This window comes from Mixophyes fleayi, chromosome 5, assembly GCF_038048845.1.
Source record: "Mixophyes fleayi isolate aMixFle1 chromosome 5, aMixFle1.hap1, whole genome shotgun sequence".
NCBI classification, from domain to species: Eukaryota; Metazoa; Chordata; class Amphibia; order Anura; family Limnodynastidae; genus Mixophyes; species Mixophyes fleayi.
Window position 1 is genome coordinate 277,445,304 of NC_134406.1, and position 20,975 is coordinate 277,466,278.

At 43.8% G+C, this 20,975-nt stretch overlaps 1 protein-coding gene across 3 annotated transcripts in view; it reads left to right on the top strand.

Moving 5' to 3' along the window:
* Positions 1-19,684, top strand: part of LOC142159396 (uncharacterized) — an 83,075-nt gene extending 63,391 nt beyond the window's left edge. For all 3 annotated transcript variants that reach the window (XM_075214257.1, XM_075214259.1, XM_075214258.1), the window contains 6 exons: positions 4,341-4,469; positions 4,952-4,994; positions 11,509-11,546; positions 14,359-14,443; positions 17,141-17,315; positions 17,989-19,684. In XM_075214257.1, the coding sequence (XP_075070358.1) occupies positions 4,341-4,469; positions 4,952-4,994; positions 11,509-11,546; positions 14,359-14,443; positions 17,141-17,315; positions 17,989-18,105 (587 nt within the window). In that variant the 3' untranslated portion in view covers positions 18,106-19,684. The remainder of the gene's footprint in view (positions 1-4,340; positions 4,470-4,951; positions 4,995-11,508; positions 11,547-14,358; positions 14,444-17,140; positions 17,316-17,988) is intronic.
* Positions 19,685-20,975: the final 1,291 nt, after the last annotated feature.

Genomic DNA, 20,975 nt, shown 5'->3' on the forward strand with positions numbered 1-20,975 from the left:
TTTTAGCTACTGAACTACCATCTCTGTCCAGCTGTGCGACCCACAGAGCTCACCTGTCATTGCTGTTTCAACATCTGTTCAGCTACTCACTGAGCTCAGTTGTGTTTTCTGTTAGCATCTCTGTTTACCTGCTGGACCCTCTGCACCCAACTGTCAGGATCCTCCTGGACCTCGTCGTGTCAGAGCAGCAGAAACTGCCTATTCCACTAACCCCAGTCAGGGGGCGGTAAAGTATCCTTCACCTCATCCACTGCCCACTCACTCATTATCTACCCTAATACACATTCATTCACATCTCTCCATTATGCACCTACTTAATTTACAGTCTCTCCTATTCACTGTCACCATACTTCTTTCCAAGCTCCACTTCTCTCTCCATCATCTTATTTCTCCCTCCCCTATTATTATTCCCCCTTTACTACTTCTCTCCAAACTCCTCTTCTTTCTCCATCATCCTATTTCTCCCTATTATTATTTCCCCTTCACTACTTCCCTCCTCGCTAGTCTGTACACATGAAATGTTTTGCCATCTGCACCCACCACACTCACCAGCCTACATAAACCCTTCCTCACCCTGCTAATTCTCGTGGCTGCTGGTGATATCTCACCTTACTGAGGGCCCTGTACAATCACCATTATATGCTCACGCTCCTGGAACACTAGATCTATTTGTAACAACCTTACATCCATCTATGATCTATTCATTTCTAAATCCCTCTACCTCCTGGCCATTACATAAACCTGGCAGACCTCATCTGACCCTACATCCTCTGCAGCTCTCTCCTATGGGAGACTCTCCCTCAGCCACACTCCCAGACTCGGAAACAGACAAGGTGGTGGAGTAGGCATTTTACACTCTGCAAGCTGCACCTTCCAAGTCATACCCTCTGTACCCTCCCTCTCATTCTCTTCCTTTGAAGTCCACACTATCCATCTATTTTATCCTCTCCACCTTCATGTTTCTGTCAACTATCAACCCCTAGCTCCAGTTTCCCAATTCCTTGACAACTTTGCGGCCTGACTCTCTTATTTCCTACCTGTTGATCTGCCTACTCATGTATTTGGTGATTTCAATATTCCCATTGCTAATCCCACTGTCTCTTCTACCAGTAAACTTCTTTCACTTACTTCCTCCTTTGGTCTCTCCCAGTGAACCTCATTTCCCACCCACTGTGATGGGCACTCCCTTGAACTTGTCTTCTACAGCTACTGCTCCACCTCTAGTTTCTCCAAATTAGCATTCCCACTTTCTGACCACAACCTCCCTTCCTTCAGCCTCACCTTACCTCATTTCCCCACCCCACACCCAAATTCACACATATACAATGACACCTGAGTACTCTTAATCCAATACACTTCTCATAGTCATTAAAACTACTACTTTATTTTATGTCTGCATTGTCCTGCCCTAATCAGGCCGACTCTTTCTACAATAAAACACTTACTTCAGTCCTAGGTAATGCAGCTCCAGCTACTAGATACAGTCTCCGATGATCCAAACCCCAACCATGACACACCAAACTGACCTGCTACTTGCAAAGGTTCACTCGCACTGCAGAGCACCACTAGAGGAAACCTCATTCCAATCCCGATTTCCTCCACTATAAATTAAAACATTAATCTTACAGCGCTACCCTTACAATTGCCAAACAAAGATATTTTAAATCTAATATCCACTCAGTCTTCTAACCCACGTCGCCTCTTTGCCACTTTGAACTTATTCTCTGCCCACTTGCACCTTCCCCTTCCTCCATCACAGCCGATGATTTTGCCACCTACTTCAAAGACCAAATTGCTACCAATCTACAAGATATTTCCTTATGCCAAATTTCGCACACTTTACTCACCTTGACCTACACTCCCAATCCACCCTCAATGCATTATCTCCAGTAACTGAAGATGATGTCTCTGCACTCATTATCTCATCCAACCTGTCCCCTTGACCCTATTCCCTCCCACCCCCCCATCTCCTCCACTACATGCCCACCTCTAGCTCACCTCTTCAACCTGTCTCCCCACTGTCACATTTCCATCCTCTTTTAAATATGCGTTCATCTCACCAATTCTAAAGAAACCATTTCTGGATCCATCCTCTCTCTCCAACTACCTCCTTATTTCTCTTCTCCCCTTTGCCTCCAAATTGCTTGAACAATTGGTGTTCAAATGCCTGTCTCACTTTCTCTCCTCTTACTCTATATTCTTGGCTCTTAGCAATCAGAATACCCCCAACATTCCACTGAAACTGCTCTCACAAAAGTGATCGATGATCTACTTACTGAAAAGTCTGAGGGTCATTTCTCCATACTCATCCTCCTGGACCTCTTTGCTGCTTTTGACACTTTGATCACCCTCTTCTCCTACACACCCTTCACTCAATTGGCCTTTGTGAAACAGTCCTTTCCTGGTTCACTTCCAACCTATAGAACTGCTCTTTTTTCTACCTCAGGCACATCCTCTCCTCCAGTCCCACTATCTGTTGGGGTCACACAAGGCTCTGTTCTTGGCCCTTTACTTTTTTCATTGTACATTGGGACAATAATTTGCCCATTCGGTTTCCAGTACCACCTCTACACTGATGACACCCAAATCTCTGTCTCTTCCCCTGACCTCTCCCCTTCTGCACTCATGGAACCAACTGTCTTTCTGCTGTCTCCACATGGATGTCCCAACGCTACCTACAGCTCAACATATCCAAAACAGAGCTTTTTATCTCCCCTTCTGCCAGAGTCACCATCTGCCTTCAAATCTCCTTCATTGCCAATAATACCATAATTTCCAGAGTCTCCCAATCTCGCTGTCTTGGTGTCACACTTTACTCCACCCTCTGCTTTATTCCTCACATCCAGACTCTCTTCCTGTCCTGACGACTCCACCTTAAAAACATTGCCAGAATACACACTTTTCTTACTCAACATGCTACCAAAACTCTTATCCATTCTCTCATCTCCCGTCTTGACTACTGCAACCTCCTGCTATCTGGCATTCCTGACACTCATATATCTACACTTCAATCCTTCCAAAATGCTGCTGCAAGACTGATCTTCCTCTCTCACCGCTCCACATCTGCTGCACCACTCTGCAAATCCCTACACCGATTCCCTGGGCATGAGTCATTAAGGAGTGTAAGTCAAAAAAGAGTACATTTCATCCTGGACAAACCATGTTACAATGCTAGGGGTGCAAATTTGTTTTATACATAAAGAAAATACAGTTTTTTTTGTGTCATGTAACACAAATTCTTGATAACTTTATTTTTACACTGAAATCTAAAGTTGATCTAGGACATGTCCTACCCCAACTATAAATCTGTCCCCACATTTTAGATTTACCTCCCCCTCCAATGCAACATGGTTTTGCCAAGGTGTAAAGTTACTCCTTTTTTTTTTTTTTGCTTTACTTTCCTTAATGTCTCAGGCCCCATGTGTCCTCCAGTATCCAATTGAAATTACTCACCCTTACCTACAAATCCCCAACACCACCACCCCTGCATACATCTCAAATTACCCTCCTCCCTCCCTCTTAGATCTACCTCTGACCTGTGCCTTGTCTCGTCTCTGGTAACCACCTCTCAATTTATCTATGAGAATAATAATAATAATATCCTTCCTGGGGTCAGTTACCACATACCCGTTGATCTGGGTCCTCACACAACCTTTTCTTATGTGACTTGGGGGGGGGAGTCACACATGTTGGGGGTAATTTACAATTGGCAGTGACACAGGATTGCCTGGTTTACACCATTGCACCTGCTTTTATGCTACGTGACAGTATTTCCATTCAAAAATCACAAAAGAGATTGAGCTTGACTCTGATTTTGAAATGAGTGTGAAGCGACTGGTATCTGCGATGGGCCTGCCGGCGCGTCCTTCGTATACAGAGATCTATAGGCGCAGTCCTTACCTGGATGCCGGTGGTTGGAGCTGTAGGAAGCTCAGATATTACTGAGCAGTAAGAACGCTCACATTAGGAGAGATGACGTGTTTGTCACACGCAGAGACTGTGTCCAGGTACTTAGATCTCAGCACCAGGGGAAGTTACTTTATTATTGGTGGGTCATGGAGGGGAAGGGTCACAGTGGGCAGTGATTATTACAGAGTAGTCATTAGTCTGAGATCTATGTATATCATTGTATAATTTGGGGGTCACAGGTGGGCAGTGATTACACCTACTACACAGTATATGGGTAACACACTTGGGGTTGTGTTCCAATCTCTGTTTGGTCATTGGTCTGGTAAGTATATTATTTTATATTACAGATGTATACAAACCAGACACATGACCCCCTGTCTGTCTAGTTTGGGGGACCCTCCAGTCTAATTAATGTCTCCCCGTCCTCCTAGGTCTGAGTCTTTGTGACTTTGTGATCTGTGATCCGCTGTCCAGTGAGTGTGTGAGCCACGCTGGGCTAGTGACCTGTGTCTGCCGACACGGGTACTATAGGTACAGCCCCACGGACCGCACATGCCGAGGTGAGTCTGCTATCTGCTGGAACATACATGCAGTGATTACATACACGTCACATGGCAGAGTATGTCACATACATGCAGTGATTACATACACGTCACATGGCAGAGTATGTCACATACATGCAGTGATTACATACACGTCACATGGCTGAGTATGTCACATACATGCAGTGATTACATACACGTCACATGGCAGAGTATGTCACATACATGCAGTGATAACTTACACGTCACATGGCTGAGTTGCTTCCAGAGTTAATGCTTTATACAGTAGGTTTTCATAATATGAATATCCATCTGCAGAAAGCCTGTTTCATTCTTCTTTGGACTCCTCAGTGCAGGCTGACAAGGATTATAGGCCATCTGTTGGTGGATATTGTATGGCAGGAGAATAGTACTAATATCACACAATTACCACGTAATGTAGTCACTGACTAGTGCATTGGATTGTGGCCATTTCTCATGACATGAATCTGATTTTACAGCGTGTGCAAGCGGCTTCCAGTGGACAGAGAACCGATGTGAGAGGTTTGTAGTCATTCCGGGGTCCCACACGGGATTAAGTATAAAAGCATAGGTACCTACTCCAGGAATGTCATTTACCTGCTTATAGGGTGGCGAGATTGTGCCGTGTTACCTGCTATTAGAGATACTCGGGCCCGGTCGTCTAAATATCACATTTCGGCCTTTGTCAAAGTGGATCAGATCCTTACGCTGCCCATGTCCTGCTTCCAACACATCAACTTTTACAACTGACTGTTCACTTGCTGCCTAATATATCCCACCCCCTGACAGGTGCGATTGTAACCAGACAATCAGTGTTATTCACTTCACTAGCCAGTAGTTTTAATATATATATATATATAAATATACACAAAGTGGTGAAGGGGGGGGGGGGGGTACATGGGGGTATGTCTACTGCTACATTGTAACAGTACCACATTACACATTGTTGCGTCATCAGATCTCACATGTTTTGGTTTCTATAAGTACCGCCCTCCACGGCGAACCAACGCCATTTCACAGAGAGACACAGAAGGGGTAGCAGGATTCTTGCCAGTATCCAGTGCAGTTGGGCAGCGTCATTAATGAAAGAGAAAGAGTATGGGTGGCAGTGTTCTTAAAAGTCTCCAGTGACATTGTACTGTGCCATAGCACACAAAGAAACAGGAGAGGTGACAGTGTTCTTGCCAGTCTACAGTGTACGTTCCATTGCTCATTTTCAGTGCTGAAACAATAGGGGTAGCAGTGTTCTTAAAAGTCTCCAGTCACATTGCTCTGTGCCATCGATGTGAATTCACATGAGTCCACAGAAGACCAGGAGCACCAAGCAGCTGCTGGCACCAGTCATGATGATAGTAATCCCTCTACGTCATCTGGTGAAGCCTATGTAAAAGTACATAGTGTTTTTAAGTCAGGGAAACAAAAATGTTAAAAAAACACCTTTTACCTTGGTCAAGAAATAAAGACCTGTAATCCAGGCAAAGTTATCTGCAGAAAAAAATAAAATTGTCAACATGCCATTGTACACACCCAATGGCAAGGAAAGAATGAGGCCTTCGCCTTTCTCTATGAGTGCTAGTTCAAAAGTGGTGTCCAAATACGTTTCCGAGCTGGAAGAAAACAGTTAGAAAACATTAGAGGAAAATGTATGTTCAGATTCAGAAATGACACCAATCCCTGAGGAGAGTCCATCCACCAGTGCTATGTGTAATTTTGATCTTTCTGATAGTGAACCCATAAAGAAGGCCCCTTTAGCATCTCTGCAGATGTGTGCCTGAACAGCCCAACTGTAGCCGGTGATACACAAATTGAGGATGCCAATTTGGAATTGCAACAGGATGAGGCAGGGGCGATTCTAGAATTTTATTTTATGGGGGCGATTTAGTGAGGGCTATTTAGTTCCTACCCTCTTTTGACAGCTAAGGCTGCCGACGGCTGCACACTATGTGCAGGTCCGTTCGGAAGAGATAGGCAGGGAGAGTGTGCTGCCCGGCTGCTCTGATTGTGTTTTAAACACAATCAGAGCGGCCGGGCAGCACACTCTCCCTGCTTGTCTCTGCCGAACGAACCTGCACATAGTGTGCAGCCGTCTGCAGCAAGCCCCTGCTGGGGCCGATCGCCCCCCCTGGATCCGCCACTGGGAGATATTTGTGTAGCTGACGAAGGAGCTAATAAGGATGTTGATGATGATGATGTTGTCTGTGTAAGTCCTGCACCAGTGAAAGCAGTTTTTGCCAGTGATAAGAAGAAGGTCATTGTCATGCCTGGGCATAAGACCAAAAAATCCACTTCTTATGTGTGGAATTATTTTTACCCAAATCCTGATAACAGTTGTCTAGTCATTTGTAGCGCTTGTAATGCCACATTCCCTGTTTTGTTCACACAGGAGATGCTGTCTGTGGCCTGTAAAATATCATTCGGCAGCAGTGGGTAGGAGATTGCAGCAGCTACAAGAGCAATTTAATTTGCCCTGCCACCAACTGAAGCAAGAGGTGGTGACAAGGTGGAATTCCACTCTGTATGTGCTTCTGCGGATGGAGGAACAGCGAAAAGCCATCCACGCTTACTCCACAAGCCATGACTTTGGGAAAGGAGGGGGGATGTATTTTAGTCAAGCGCAGTGGAGAATACTTTCCGTGTTGTGTGAGGTGCTGAAACCATTCGAAGTAGTCATCTGTGAAGCGAGTTAAGACACTGATAGCTTAAATCAAGTAATTCCCTTAATTAGACTTTTGGAAAAGCAGCTTGAGGAACTGAAGGAGGAGATGAAACAAAGTAATTACGCTCAGGGCTGGTGTCAGGTTTCACAGCTCCGTAGGCAAAACTTCAGCCTACCGACCCTGTAGTGTATGTAAAGCCACAGTCAGTAGAGGGAGGGACCTTAACCATCTAGGAACCTCATCCATGTTCCGCCATTTGAAGTGAGTTCATGGCAAGGTGTTGGGAAAATCTGAAACTTATGCTAAAAAAATAACAACAAGCATCATCTACCTCCCTTCTCTCATCTACATCCCGACACCTTCAATCTACACCCACAACACCGTCCTCATCAATATCCTCAGTAGCGATCGGAGTTAGTCCTGCATCCCTCCGCATCGCCTCCCTCCGTGCCATCAGCCCAGACCTTAAATGAATATCATTCCCATTTAATAAATAGACATATTTCCATCCCAAACAGTCCTGACCCTTAATAAGTAGTACTCACATTTAATAAGTAGCCCTTTTTCTCTACAAACTCTGCCCCCTCTCATGTAATTAATAGCCCCCAAATCATCCCAGCACTAATAATTTATAGTCCCACATTAAATAGGTTCCACCATGACAACACTTATATTAAATACCCCCAAGTAAATAGCCCCTACTCACAAATGCATAGTTCCCATCCACCAGTAAATGATTAACTCCTTGCAATGTGGAAAAACATAATACCTAATCTATCATTGTTTTTACCATTAAATAGCAATGTAATGTATAATTGCATACAGTAAGTACTTAAAAAAATATCAGAAACACTCACTAAGGCATTAAACATTGCAGAAATGCAAAACTTGTTTTGTAACATGTAACTGTACTTTGTTTTGAGCAGCATCACCCTACTATTAAATTAATAGCCCAGGCCTTTATCCCAAAACATTATTTGCCCTCCCTCTCTCCTCCCTGACACTTACCTTCTTCCATGTGGATGTCAGCAGGTATGAGTATCCACGCCTGTCTGATCCTGCAGCCCACCATAGTTTATCTTTGTCTTGTCTGGGGGCGGAGCTTATAGGGTGGCAGGGGCAGAGCTTGTCGGCTCGTGGGAGTGCTGCTAAGACTCTAGATGAATGTGAATGTCAGCCTTGCATTGTAAGTACATCTGTAACTAACATAGCTGTGCGGCAGCCAGCAGTTTTAGATATTACTTTTGTTAAGAGCCGCGGCTGCCGCCTGCATGGAGTTCAATGCCCGATCAATGCCTGCTCAATGTCCGATGGCTGTCTCAGTGGCGCACCCACAAGACCCAGAGCCCTAACCAGCTGCCTAAAGCTGCCTAATGGTAGCGCCATTCCTGAAGTATGTCGAACTTGTTGATCAAGTACTTTATTAGCTTCGCAAAGATCCAAGAGTTATTAAAATCTTGAAATCTGATCACTACATTTTGGCGACTGCTTGATCCTAGGTTTAAGAGCTACGTCTTCTCTTTGCTTCCAAATGACCAAGATCTTAATAAATGCAATGAGCTCCTGGTCAGCAAGATGACAGCTCAAGTGTTACGTGACAGGACTGCATCTCCTCCTTCAGTTTCTCAGGCAACTTCTGCTAGGGAAAAAATTAGCATTTCTAAGAGACCCAAGGATGATGCAGATGAGTCAGCAGAACATTTTGACATCTGGGGGTAAATGTATGAACAAGCGGGTTCTTCAACACCCGCGTGTTCAGCGTGTTCGGCGATTAAATTTCAAGCGGCGCTGCATTGTAAAGGAAAACTTCCCTTTACAATGCAGAGCCGTTTGAAATTTAATCGCCAAACACGCTGAACACGCGGGTGTTGAAGAACCCGCATGTTCATACATTTACCCCCTGGTCTGGTCTAAAAGAATTGAACAAAAACCGTGACACCTCTGCCGCAACTCCACCTGATCCTACTATTAGCTATTAGGATTATTTTAATGACAGCATTGAAATAGACACGTCAGACGTACATACATACTGGGAGGAAAAAAAATGCAATTTGGAGGCCCATGTACAAACTCGCTTTGCAATGCCTAAGCTGCCCTCCCTCCAGTGTGTACTCAGGAAGAGTTTTCAGCAAGGCCGGGAACCTTGTCAGTGATCAGCGTAGGAGGCTACTTCCTAAAAACGAAGAAAAGATGATGTTCATCAAAATGAGCTATAATTTCTATGAGGAAGGCCTTTACTGGCAATTACATCAAAGTACATATACTTCTGTAATGGTGGATTCCAGCAGAGATGAATTCATATTGTGTGAGGATGATGTACACATTGATGAGGGTGAGGATGATGATAACAACAACATCTTGCCACTGTAGAGTTCATTGACAGCACTGTTGGACTTAAGGCAGCTAAGCTATTATTAGCTTGTTTTGTGGGGACCCAAAAAAACCAAGCACTTCAGCCACAAAAGTGGCACTGCTTTTCGCTGGAGCGCTTGGTTTGTTAAACTGTACCTGCTACCCCTAATGCTTCTGTGTGAGTTTGTTAAACCTTTTTAACATATGGGTGGGTGGGAGGTCCCAAGGACAATTCGATCTTGCACCACTTTTCTTTTCTGCCACTGCTGTGTGACAATGTTTCCTAGATGTGCTAGGAACTGTCGTGTGTTTGAGTCATTGCCCTGTCGATTTGTAACCAGGCAGCTCGCTGCAGTCTTTGGCCGAAAGTGGATGAAAACAATTTTGTGACCTGTGAGATGTTCAAAATTGACTGGCGATGACTGTAAATTCGTGTTACTGAGGTTAATACTAATGTAGGGACAAGAAAATAGCAAAATTATGTGATTTCAACATATTTTAGAAATTTTTAAGAAAAATACAGATCCAAAACCAAAACCAAAACCCGGGGGTCAGTGAGCATTTACATATGCATCTCTCTCTCTCTCTCTCTCTACATATATATATATATATATATATATATATATATATATATATATATATATATATATATAAAATCTATGTATCACACTTAGCCACATGTCCAGCAGGGGGCAGCAGTAGTATACTCAGTTTTCCTGAGCTACATAGTCCTTCTATTAAATCATTGTCCCTCCCATATGCTCCAAATTTCTCATCAGGTTCCCATTTCCCCCCTTGGAACTCAGAGTGGGGCATTTATAAAAACTGGTGCACAGAAAAGGTGCTGTAAACATTGCAATTATTTTCTGCCGACCAAGCAGCAAGATTTCTAGTAAAGATTAGAGGAGGAACGAAACAACTGAATAAAACGAGGGTCGCACAGAAGGGCCTCTAGGACAGGGAGTCTTTACCAACTGACCCATCCTATGAGAAATAAATGGTGGTCTGATTGGTGATATAATGATACAGAAGTGAAATTCTCTTCTGCAAAATGCTCAGATTATATTACAGACAACATTGCTGGTGAAAGATAAATCATTCATTCAAATTCATTAATCATTAAAACACACAAGTCTGTAAAATAATCGGACTTTATCCCTAATAGTAAAAAAAATGTAGAAACATATTTCTCTGAACAATATTATAACCATCAGTTCATGAACTAATAGTTCTGTGTCTCAGACAAAAAATAAAACATTTAAAAAATTACATACGTAGATTATTATTTATTATTATTACTTTTTATTTATAGGGCGCCACTAGGTGTCCGTAGCGCCGTACAGGGACAAACGAAATTACAATACGAGGTGAGACAGCACAGTACAGTAAACAATAATCACAGTAACTCAGTGAGCTCAAAGCACAGCTAGAGGGGCGGAGGAGGGGAGAGGGGAAGGTTCGCCAACGACGGTGTCTAAGAGGGAAGGCACGGATGACAGGGAGACCCCCAAGGGGAGAGGAGGGAGCGAGAGGGGACGCGGGAAAGAGGGTCCTCAAGGAGGAGGGCTAAGTAGCTGGAGAGCAGAGTTAACAGTGGTGAAGACAGGAGGAGAGAATACCCTGCTCAAAGGAGCGTACAATCTAAGGGGTGGGGTAGACAGACAGAGAGACACGGGTAGATGAGTTCATCGGAACTGACCAACTGTCCCATATTCATTTTGGATGAACTTTTTTACATTTATATATTTATAGTTTTTACTCTTTAATTTCTCAGATATTTTGTTATTTATTGGAGATGCCGAACTATTCTGGTAATTTTTGTTGTGTTACAATTTTAAAATACAAGGATACATCTTAATAATTGTAGTTATTTTATGATTTAATAAATGTGAATGAATTATTTACGGTTACCGGTGTTTATCTCCTGATTTAATCTGAGCACCAGCGACAGTTATTTGTTGTGTAAAGCTGAATATATCATTCCAGGTGTTTTATTCCTTCTTATTATATCCTGTGCTGTTTTCTAGATGTCCATTAGGGTTTGGTGGCTTCAACTGTGATGAATGTAAGTACTGATCTATGTCGATAGCCTGTATAATAATGTAATCACTGAATCCCATGGTTAGGGGGTGGCTGAGCCCCCCAGGCTGGTCCCTTAGTGGACATCTATGGACTGAGTCAATGCATTTGTTTTTCTTTAAATAGTTCCTAAAAGTCTGCAGAGCTGAGTCTTGCGCCCTGGACTACACTTTGCAGCCCTCCCCGTCCATGATCCTACTCTCCGCCTATCTATGTCCTGATAATCTTATTATATATAAAACAGAGAGGATGTACGTCTGATGGTGTTTAATCTGGAATACCTGGAAAGTTGTCCTACTCACACTAGGCTTTATCTTTGGAGGGCAGGGGGGGGGGGGGGGGCGGGGCATCCTGCACCCCTACAGGAAAGCAGAGTGAATTTACCACCTGCAGTCGGACTTACACCCAACTGTAAATCTGATCCTGTGAGTGAATACATTCTACATCAGTATCCCGTCACACGTCTCTGTCCTTCATTAGTTTTATTGAGAAATAAAGGTGATTGACGTTAGAAGCACTGACTCATCGGAATATTTCCTGGTACAATGTATTACAGATGATATTTGTATGTGGATGTTTCTTACTTGTATCATTTACGGGATATAATCCAATCAGCTGTTTAGTTCATTTCTATTGAAGCCTTTATTCATAGAAACATACAATTTGATTGCAGATAAGAACCGCTTGACCCATTTATTAAACTATGATAATCTCAAACCCTATTTGGTTCTTTAATCCTTATGTCTATCCCAAGCATGTTTACATTGCTCTACTGTATTATCCACTACCACCTCTGATGGGAGGCTATTCCACTTATCCACTACCCTTTCTGTGATGTAATTTTTCCTCACATTTCGTCTGAACCTCCTTCCCCCCAGTGTCAGTACATGTCCTCGTGTTCTAACACTTCTCTTCCTTTGTAGAATGTTTCCCTCCTGCACCTTGTTATAACCCTTGATATATATGAAAGTTTCTATCATGTCCCCCTTTCTCATCTCTGCTGCAAAATATACATATTACGTTCTTTTAGTCTTTCCAGGTAAGTTTTGTGCTGTAGACCATGCACCATTTTAGTTGCCCTTCTTTGTACAGTATAATGTATTTATATCCGTCTGGAGATACGGCCTCCAGAACTGAACACAGTATCTAGATGAGGCCGTACCAATGACCTATACAGTGGTATTATTACTTCTTTCTGCTACTGATTCCTCTCCCTATGTAACCAAGTATCTCACTTGCCTTCCTCATTGCTCTGTTACATTACTTACCTGCCTTTATGTCACCTGCAACAGTGACTCCTAGATCCTTTTCCTCCTCAGTAGTTTCCATTATAGTACCATTATTAATATATTTAGGGTTTCTGTGGATGATTTTGCATTTTTGGCATTAAACTGTAGTTGCCACTCTCTTGACCATTCCTCTAGTCTACCTAGATCAGTGTGTGAAATCAGTGTTTCATGTTTATGCCTTGGTATAAAGGATTAGAGCAGGAATGTACATACAAAGGTTGTTTCATTTTGTCATAGGTGTAGGTGGTAATTCCATGGTTAATCAGTTACACACCGATTGGTCTAAGTTTGCACATGGGCTAGAGGACAGAGAGCATGTTTTTTAATGATGTGCTGTACTATCTGTGTTGGTTTGTTGGAGAGACTGACGTGGTTGGATCCCCCCAACAGCGCGATGACAACAAATAATGTTACTTTGATAGATTCCCTGACTATGAAGTCTTGTTCTAATACGTTGGTGTGATCCTGAGATTCATGCCACGTGGGATTCTGAAAGCCTGTCTGTGCCTCTCGCTGGTGGGGGCTGGTAGGGTGTGAATAAAGTTTTCCATCAATGGTTGGGGCTTTATCCGGAGTGGTGACTCCAACCTGTCCCTTCGAGAGATGTGAAAACCCTTCCTCAGTAAAAAGTTTGGTGGTGGGGGTGGAATTGTGTCCACATTTGGAGGGCACTAAGTTGTTGCCATCTTTGGTGTTTCTGAGGTATGTTGGAATAATTCCGGTGACGAGGGCAACTAATCAACCAGATGTTCGGTGCCTATCTTTTGATTTGGAGCCACAAATATTTAATTTAAAAAATGTAATTAAAAATCTGTGGGGTGGCAGGCATGCAGTATGATAATTGTTTTACAGGATGGGTTTACTTCTGACACCCTGTCAGGGGCCACTGGTCATTCTGCCACCAGACACTCACCAACTGCGAATGCCAATTGCACAATAGTTGTAGGAGGAATTAGCTGCCACCACCAGCACCTGGAACTGCTTACATCTAGGTAACTGGTATAGCTGCTGCAGCACCTCTTTCCTTCTGAACGCTTACTATGGATCAGAAGTTCTGGGTAGCACAAGTCAGTTTTACTGTGGTTCCTCAGCTGAGGATTTCCTGATATCTCCAATGTCTGCTGCCCTCCTGCCCCCTGTTAGAGAGTCACTCGGGTCATTGGAGATGGAGATACAAAGGAGTAACAGTTACTTCAGACATTCTACAGTGAGGACGGCTTGTGTCTGACCTTGTCCTAGGTTGTAAATGTAGAAATGTAGGGTACATAGTCATGGAGGGTTAGTAACTGCTGTTTAGGGTGGTTCTCAGCACGTTCCCTAGTCCTCAAGATGTTGTGTCATTGTTCTTTGGGGTGATCTTCTATAAGTTAGACACGTAAAGAATGAGAACAATAATACAAGTCAGCATTTTCCTTTTTCTGATGTGGTGACGGAGTTCCAGCACGTGGGGTGAATTAGGGTGTATTATGATTTATTGGGGTGTTGTTAGTAACTTGTGGTGTCTCCTAGCGTTCCTGCTGGCTGTGATTGTGGAATCGTGTCTGGGCCTGGTCCTCCTGGCCTCATTCATCACTCTGCTTGTCTATTATTTCCGGTGAGTCTCACTCCCCTTCTCGCAGGAATGAGGAGTATTTAACGTACATGATGCTGACAAAATGGAGAAGTCACGTGTGGGCATTATCTTGGTTATTATTACTCCATATTTACTATTCTTTGTTTATAAAGTGTCACCTGCTGTAATGCAGTCAGTGGTCAGAGAGATGCTCAGATTTGTGACCATTTCTATTTATAAACTTTAGACTAAACATTTGCGTTAATTTTGAGCAAGGTAAAGATGTTGAAGCTTAAATGGCCGCGGCGTCTGGTGTGTTACAGGCAGACGGTAAACTTGAACACCGTAATGTAACGTTACATTTACTATAACAAGAAGCCATTTTCGCTGGAATAGTCAGTGGGTTATAGTATATTGTAATGACTTTAGTTGTGACTGTGAGCTGCAAACTTAAAATCCGAACTACGAACCCAATTAGAACTTGACCAAACATCACGATCTGACTGTGAAGAACTCCTCGAAGTGGCCAAATTCAGCTGAATTTCAAAGTGGTTCATATAATCTGAGCATCTCAAGTGGTAAACCCACCGTCATCCTGTGTAGAGGAATAAGGAAGACGGACGGACACACAGTGTGGTTTATGGTTCCAGTGATTCTGCCGGCCAATCAGGTGGAGGGTTCGATCCGCACTGAGGATAACCGTATCTGACTGCACAATTTATGTGAATTTGCCCCTACATTGGGCTGATATAAATAGACAATATCTCTTGTGGACTGAGGGCCTCATTAAGATTTAGGAATAAACTCCCCCATGTCACACTGTATGGGGGGGGGGAATGTGAAATGTGCGGACAGGGTTAGAGTGGGGAGGGGACGTGTCCTTGCTCAGCTCTACACGGGAGGCCCCCGGTGTGTGCTACATGCCGGATCTTCCCTCCTGCTATAATATTTGCCCACTTGTATCTCATCATGGTTTGCCCAGGTGCAGACTTGTACCCTTTAGCTGATTTGCTCCTACCCCTAGCTGAGGCCTCAACATTCCTTCTGCCTCTCTGCACTTTGCACAGTGCGGTTAATGATCCCTGGCGCTCCCACAGGTTCCTTGCACAATATCACACAATCCGCTGGTAACCTGGCGTCAGGGTGTGAATGACCCAAAGTAAAGGTGCGAGTTTAGGGTGAATAAACCTTTGTCCCATGGCCTGGCTGCCACACTCCCCCAGGTCACAGATCATTGTCCAGTATCCGTGATTACAGCATCCAGCATCTGATTCTGTGTCACGCTGAGGAGACGCTTTAATATCAGACATTAACCATGAGAGAGATCAGTATTGTGTGTATTATAATCTTATGTCTGATAAGAATGAAACACAAATTTCCTGGTTCTCTTATTAGTATAAAAATACACATAGAGATTCTAACAGCTGTCAGTAATGTAACACACGTAATAAGTGTCAGTAACAGCAGGAAGTCAGTAAGGAACATGGAGTCAGGGGCTGGGGGCTGAGTCACCCTGAGATTTTGGGCCTGATTCATGTTTGGACGTAACCTGCACGTAAGTTGTGTTCTAAAAAAGAGCCCTAAACTTGCACTTAGTTCCGACCGCGTTCAGATTGGAGCGGATCACACGACGCGCCTCCACGTGAATCTGAGTAAACGGTACCTGCCGTAGACACAGCACAGACTGCTGCACACACAGGGTCTGGTCACTAAAAGAGCAAAGATTTTATACTATCAAATAAATGAACAACTCTTAACAGTATAATCATCAATAAAAATATAAATTTTAAATAAAACATTTTTGTTTTACATTAAATGCACAAATCAAGATGTTTTTAATGTGTACTATACATACAAGGACCTGAGTCATCGTTCCCTGGGCAAACCATGTTACAACGCAAGGGGTGCTAATTAGTTTATTATTTTGCACATAAGATAAATACTGTCTGTTTTTTCATGTAGCACACAAATACTTGATCGCTTTATTTTTCCACTGAAATTTAAGGTTGATCTAGGACATGTCCTACCCCAACTATACATCTGTCCCCACATTTTACATTTACCTCCCCCTCCAATGCAACATGGTTTTAAGTTACTCTTTCTTTTTGCTTCACTTTCCTTAATGACTCCGGCACAGAGTGTTTTTATCTTCCTTGCACACTCATGTTCTGTGCTCGCTGGTGATACACATACGTGTAGTTTATAATACACAGACTTACACCTGCCCTGTTGCTGGGGCCAGTGACATGGGTGAATCTAAGCGTACATACGAGATACATATGATTACTGCCTACATCAGTCCACCCCGCCCGTCTCACGGCGTAGGCAGCAGTAAGCGCCATTTACGCTCATTGGCGTATGGTCCAAGTATGAGCAGAGCGAAGTCGCGCAAAGTACAGCGCAGAGAGAGACTTACATCCGCGGATGAATCAGACCCTTTATCGCTACAGACCCTGATACTTCCCAGGTGCTGAGGGACCCTAATGATTCCATTCAGGATATTTAGTGTGGGTGGTAAATTCTGAGATTTATCTCTTTGAAATCTCAATAGTTATTTCTGCTACAAATCCCGCTGCTTCCTTCTGTGCATTACGGGGTTAATACCTGAACCCCACCTGTGACATCTCATCCCCCTCAGTCTCCCGGCTCCCTCCAGCCCCATCCCCGGAACTGTCCATTATAACACTTATTATACCATTATAATTACTATGATTCCTATTCCGTGTCTTTGTCTCCCAGCAAGAAGAAGGAGAAGCCTCAGCCAAGATTCATGGACAGCATCGTCCTAGGCGTCCCCCCAGACCAGCACGTTCTCCGGCTGCCGAGGGCTCAGTTCTCATGGAGGAGAGAGTGGGAATGGAACGATCCACCTGGAAAGACCCCAACAGACGTCCAGCAAGAGCGGACAGCACCGGTGAGAGGCTGCTATATATATATATATATACACATGTCATATACAGGGGAGCGCTGGCAAGTATTAGCCCAGGGGAAAGACTTCACATTTTAATGGTAAAAATATGCAGGTGGCCCAGTGACCCAGTCCAAGGTAGCCCACTGTGGGACCGGCCCGGGGAGCAGACACCCCTCTCCCCCCAGCCCAATGTCATGTAATAGAAGCCCCCCCCCAAATCCGTTGTTTACCCTGTTAAAAATCCAATGGGATTCTCTTTCCTGACGCCGTCCAAATGGAAATGAAACATAACTGATACTAATTGTCGCCTGCAGTGTGGTATAATATGGGCACAAGGCTGATTAATTATTATCAGTGGGAGGAGTCAATCCACAATCAGCCAATCAGAGGCGGCTCGATGGTGTTACTGATCATCATTGCGTATCGCCACTGCGATCGGTGTATCCAGGGGGTGCGTCTGATTGTGTCACGTGACCGCGCTCTTACTGTGCTCAAGTGATGATTTCACACCCCCAACTCCGGATCTACGGGGACACAAACATCTATATACAGACCCTGCGCATGGCTGATATGTGTATATTACGCCAAAACGTGGGCGTGCGTCCAGGGCGAGATGCGGCCTTTAGATGCCCCAATAACCTGACTCTAATTTATGCCATTTTATTCTTATTGCCAGGATGATGCTGTGGAAGCTCCAGGGATACAAATGAAAACGTTTGGAGAATTCGCAAGATCTCCGGCTGCAAATCCCTACGGCGGGAGTCATAATCTGGCTTTTATCAGTGATAATTAAGGGACGCTGGACGCACACGACCTCTTCTCTGAGCCTCAGCGGGCACCAGACACATCTGATAAACACATTAATGGGGACAACCTAGACGCCCTCTATGATTCAGACGCCCATTTCAGGGTGAGATGAGGAGGGCGGATCTGGGGCAGGAGAAGACGAAGCTGTTCATCTCTCCTTTACACGTTATTCACATTTATCCCGTGTTCATGTACTACTAATCTCTGTGTGTATGACCCGTACACACGGAGCAGACTATGTTGTAACAATTCCTCGGACTAAAGGACACGGGTGCTGTACGCAGCCCAAAAATAACTTCTACCCAATTGTACACAAGCACCAATAAGGTCCAGCTACAATCATCCAGCTCTCCCTAATGCTGGGGCCTTTCCATTAATAAACTGAGGAGAGAAAGCAGATCTGTCTGCTGTACCTATGTACACAATCAGCAGACCCCACCCCCATGTGCTGCATGTACACAATCAGCAGACCCCGCCCCCATGTGATGTCTGTACACAATCAGCAGACCCCGCCCCCATGTGCTGCATGTACACAATCAGCAGACCCCGCCCCCATGTGCTGCATGTACACAATCAGCAGACCCCGCCCCCATGTGATGTCTGTACACAATCAGCAGACTCCGCCCCCATGTGATGTCTGTACACAATCAGCAGACCCCGCCCCCATGTGATGGCTGTACACAATCAGCAGACCCCGTCCCCATGTGCTGCATGTACACAATCAGCAAACTCCGCCCCCATGTGCTGCATGTACACAATCAGCAGACCCCGTCCCCATGTGCTGCATGTACACAATCAGCAGACCCCGCCCCCATGTGATGTCTGTACACAATCAGCAGACCCCGCCCCCATGTGCTGCATGTACACAATCAGCAGACCCCGCCCCCATGGGATGTCTGTACACAATCAGCAGACTCCGCCCCCATGTGATGTCTGTACACAATCAGCAGACCCCGCCCCCATGTGATGTCTGTACACAATCAGCAGACCCCGCCCCCATATGACGTACGACTGTGAAAGTGATCTTACATTAGTAGTTACCTCAGATCTTTGCATGAAATGGATATTGATATTAATAATAATAATAATAATAATAATAATAATAATAAAGACTTAGGAACGCTATGTATTTTGTCCCTCACTACTTACTCCTCCTATAAAGCAGAATAATGTGTTGTACTGTAATAAAGTATAATTATTTACATCATACTTCCTTACTGGAAGCATCTGACCAATGATTCAGTACAGAAATGTGTCACATCCATAATATATACATAGGGTACAGAGGCTGCGCTGGGTTTAGTCTGAAGTTGATGGAGGCCGCCATCTTGGTTCTCTTCAGTAATCGGCACGGACCCCCCCCCATCACATACACGGACCCCCCCACAACATATACATGGACCCCCTACATCATATACACGGACCTCCCCCCACATCACATACACAGACCCCCCCACAACATATACATAGACCCCCCACATCATATACATGACCCCCCCACATCATATACACAGACCCCCCACACATCATATACATGGATCCCCCTCATACATCATACACAGGGACCCCCCACATCATATACATGACCCCCCCACATCATATACACGGATCCCCCTCATACATCATACACAGGGACCCCCACACAGACATAATATACACTGACCATCCCTCACATAATATCCATACAGGGGTGTAGGAACCAGGGGGGCAAAGGGGGCAGTTGCCCCCTGATGATTTCTGTTAGGTGGGCAAAGACTGTGTTTTGCCCCCATGAATTTCTACACAAAAGCCTTCATGCTGCTTTCTGAAGTCATAGTATCTGTTCTAAACTTGTGAAACTTTTTTAGATGTTATATTGTCTTAGTATAACCACCAAAAGTTCTGTAATATAGATGGTCTTAGTATAGATTTAATACAGATCGATTGATTTGTTTATTTATTTAAAAAACTGTTCCGTTCATAAACATATAATAAATAACCTGTATTAATGATGAACAACGATTCACTTTACTTTTACCCTGAATTTTGTGCGGTGCGTCCAGTGACAATCATGAGATATAGCACAGACCATAACCAGTGAGGCAGTGACCAGAGATTTATACCCCCAATCAAATGAGATTATGTGGTCAACGAAATCTGAATAAAAACTAGGTACTATGAAAAATGTAATTTTTTAAGATGAACAATAAAATGTATCTATCGTTCTAACAGCTTCTGTACTAATTATTTAATAATGTATAAATACATTTTTGGACAACCCCTGAAACACTGACAAAAATGAACATAGGATTGTGAGTCTTTGTATCTCTACAGTGACTGTCGTAAAACGAGATACCAAACGCAAGAAAACGGGGCTCCAAGCCCTATAGCAGTCCTTGGCTTTTTGCCCCCCCATGAAAATGTTTATTCCTACGCCCCTGTATCCATGTCCAGGCTGATAGGGAGATAAGACGTGGCGTGAACGGAGGTCAATTGTTGATTATTCAACATTATTTGATCTGTTTGAATAATGATTAATCAGTGTGACAAACGCAGCATTGTTCCCAGGTCTGTCTGAGGATCCAGGCGGCTGCTGTGTACATTAATATATAAACTGAGACCTTCTGTCCGTGCAGTCAGGGGTGATAGAACATATTATATATATATATATATATATATACAGTGCTTTTTTTGTAAAAAAAAAGGTGGTGGAACTCACATCTTGTTAATATTTTAGGGAAAAAAAATATATATATTAATGTCTAAACATACCTTTAATGTATTGTATTTCAGGCAAATGTTCATAGTAAATTCCATAGTAAATTCCAAATTCCCCGTTACTAACGGGGGACATAAAAATGATTAGGGGCACTGGCA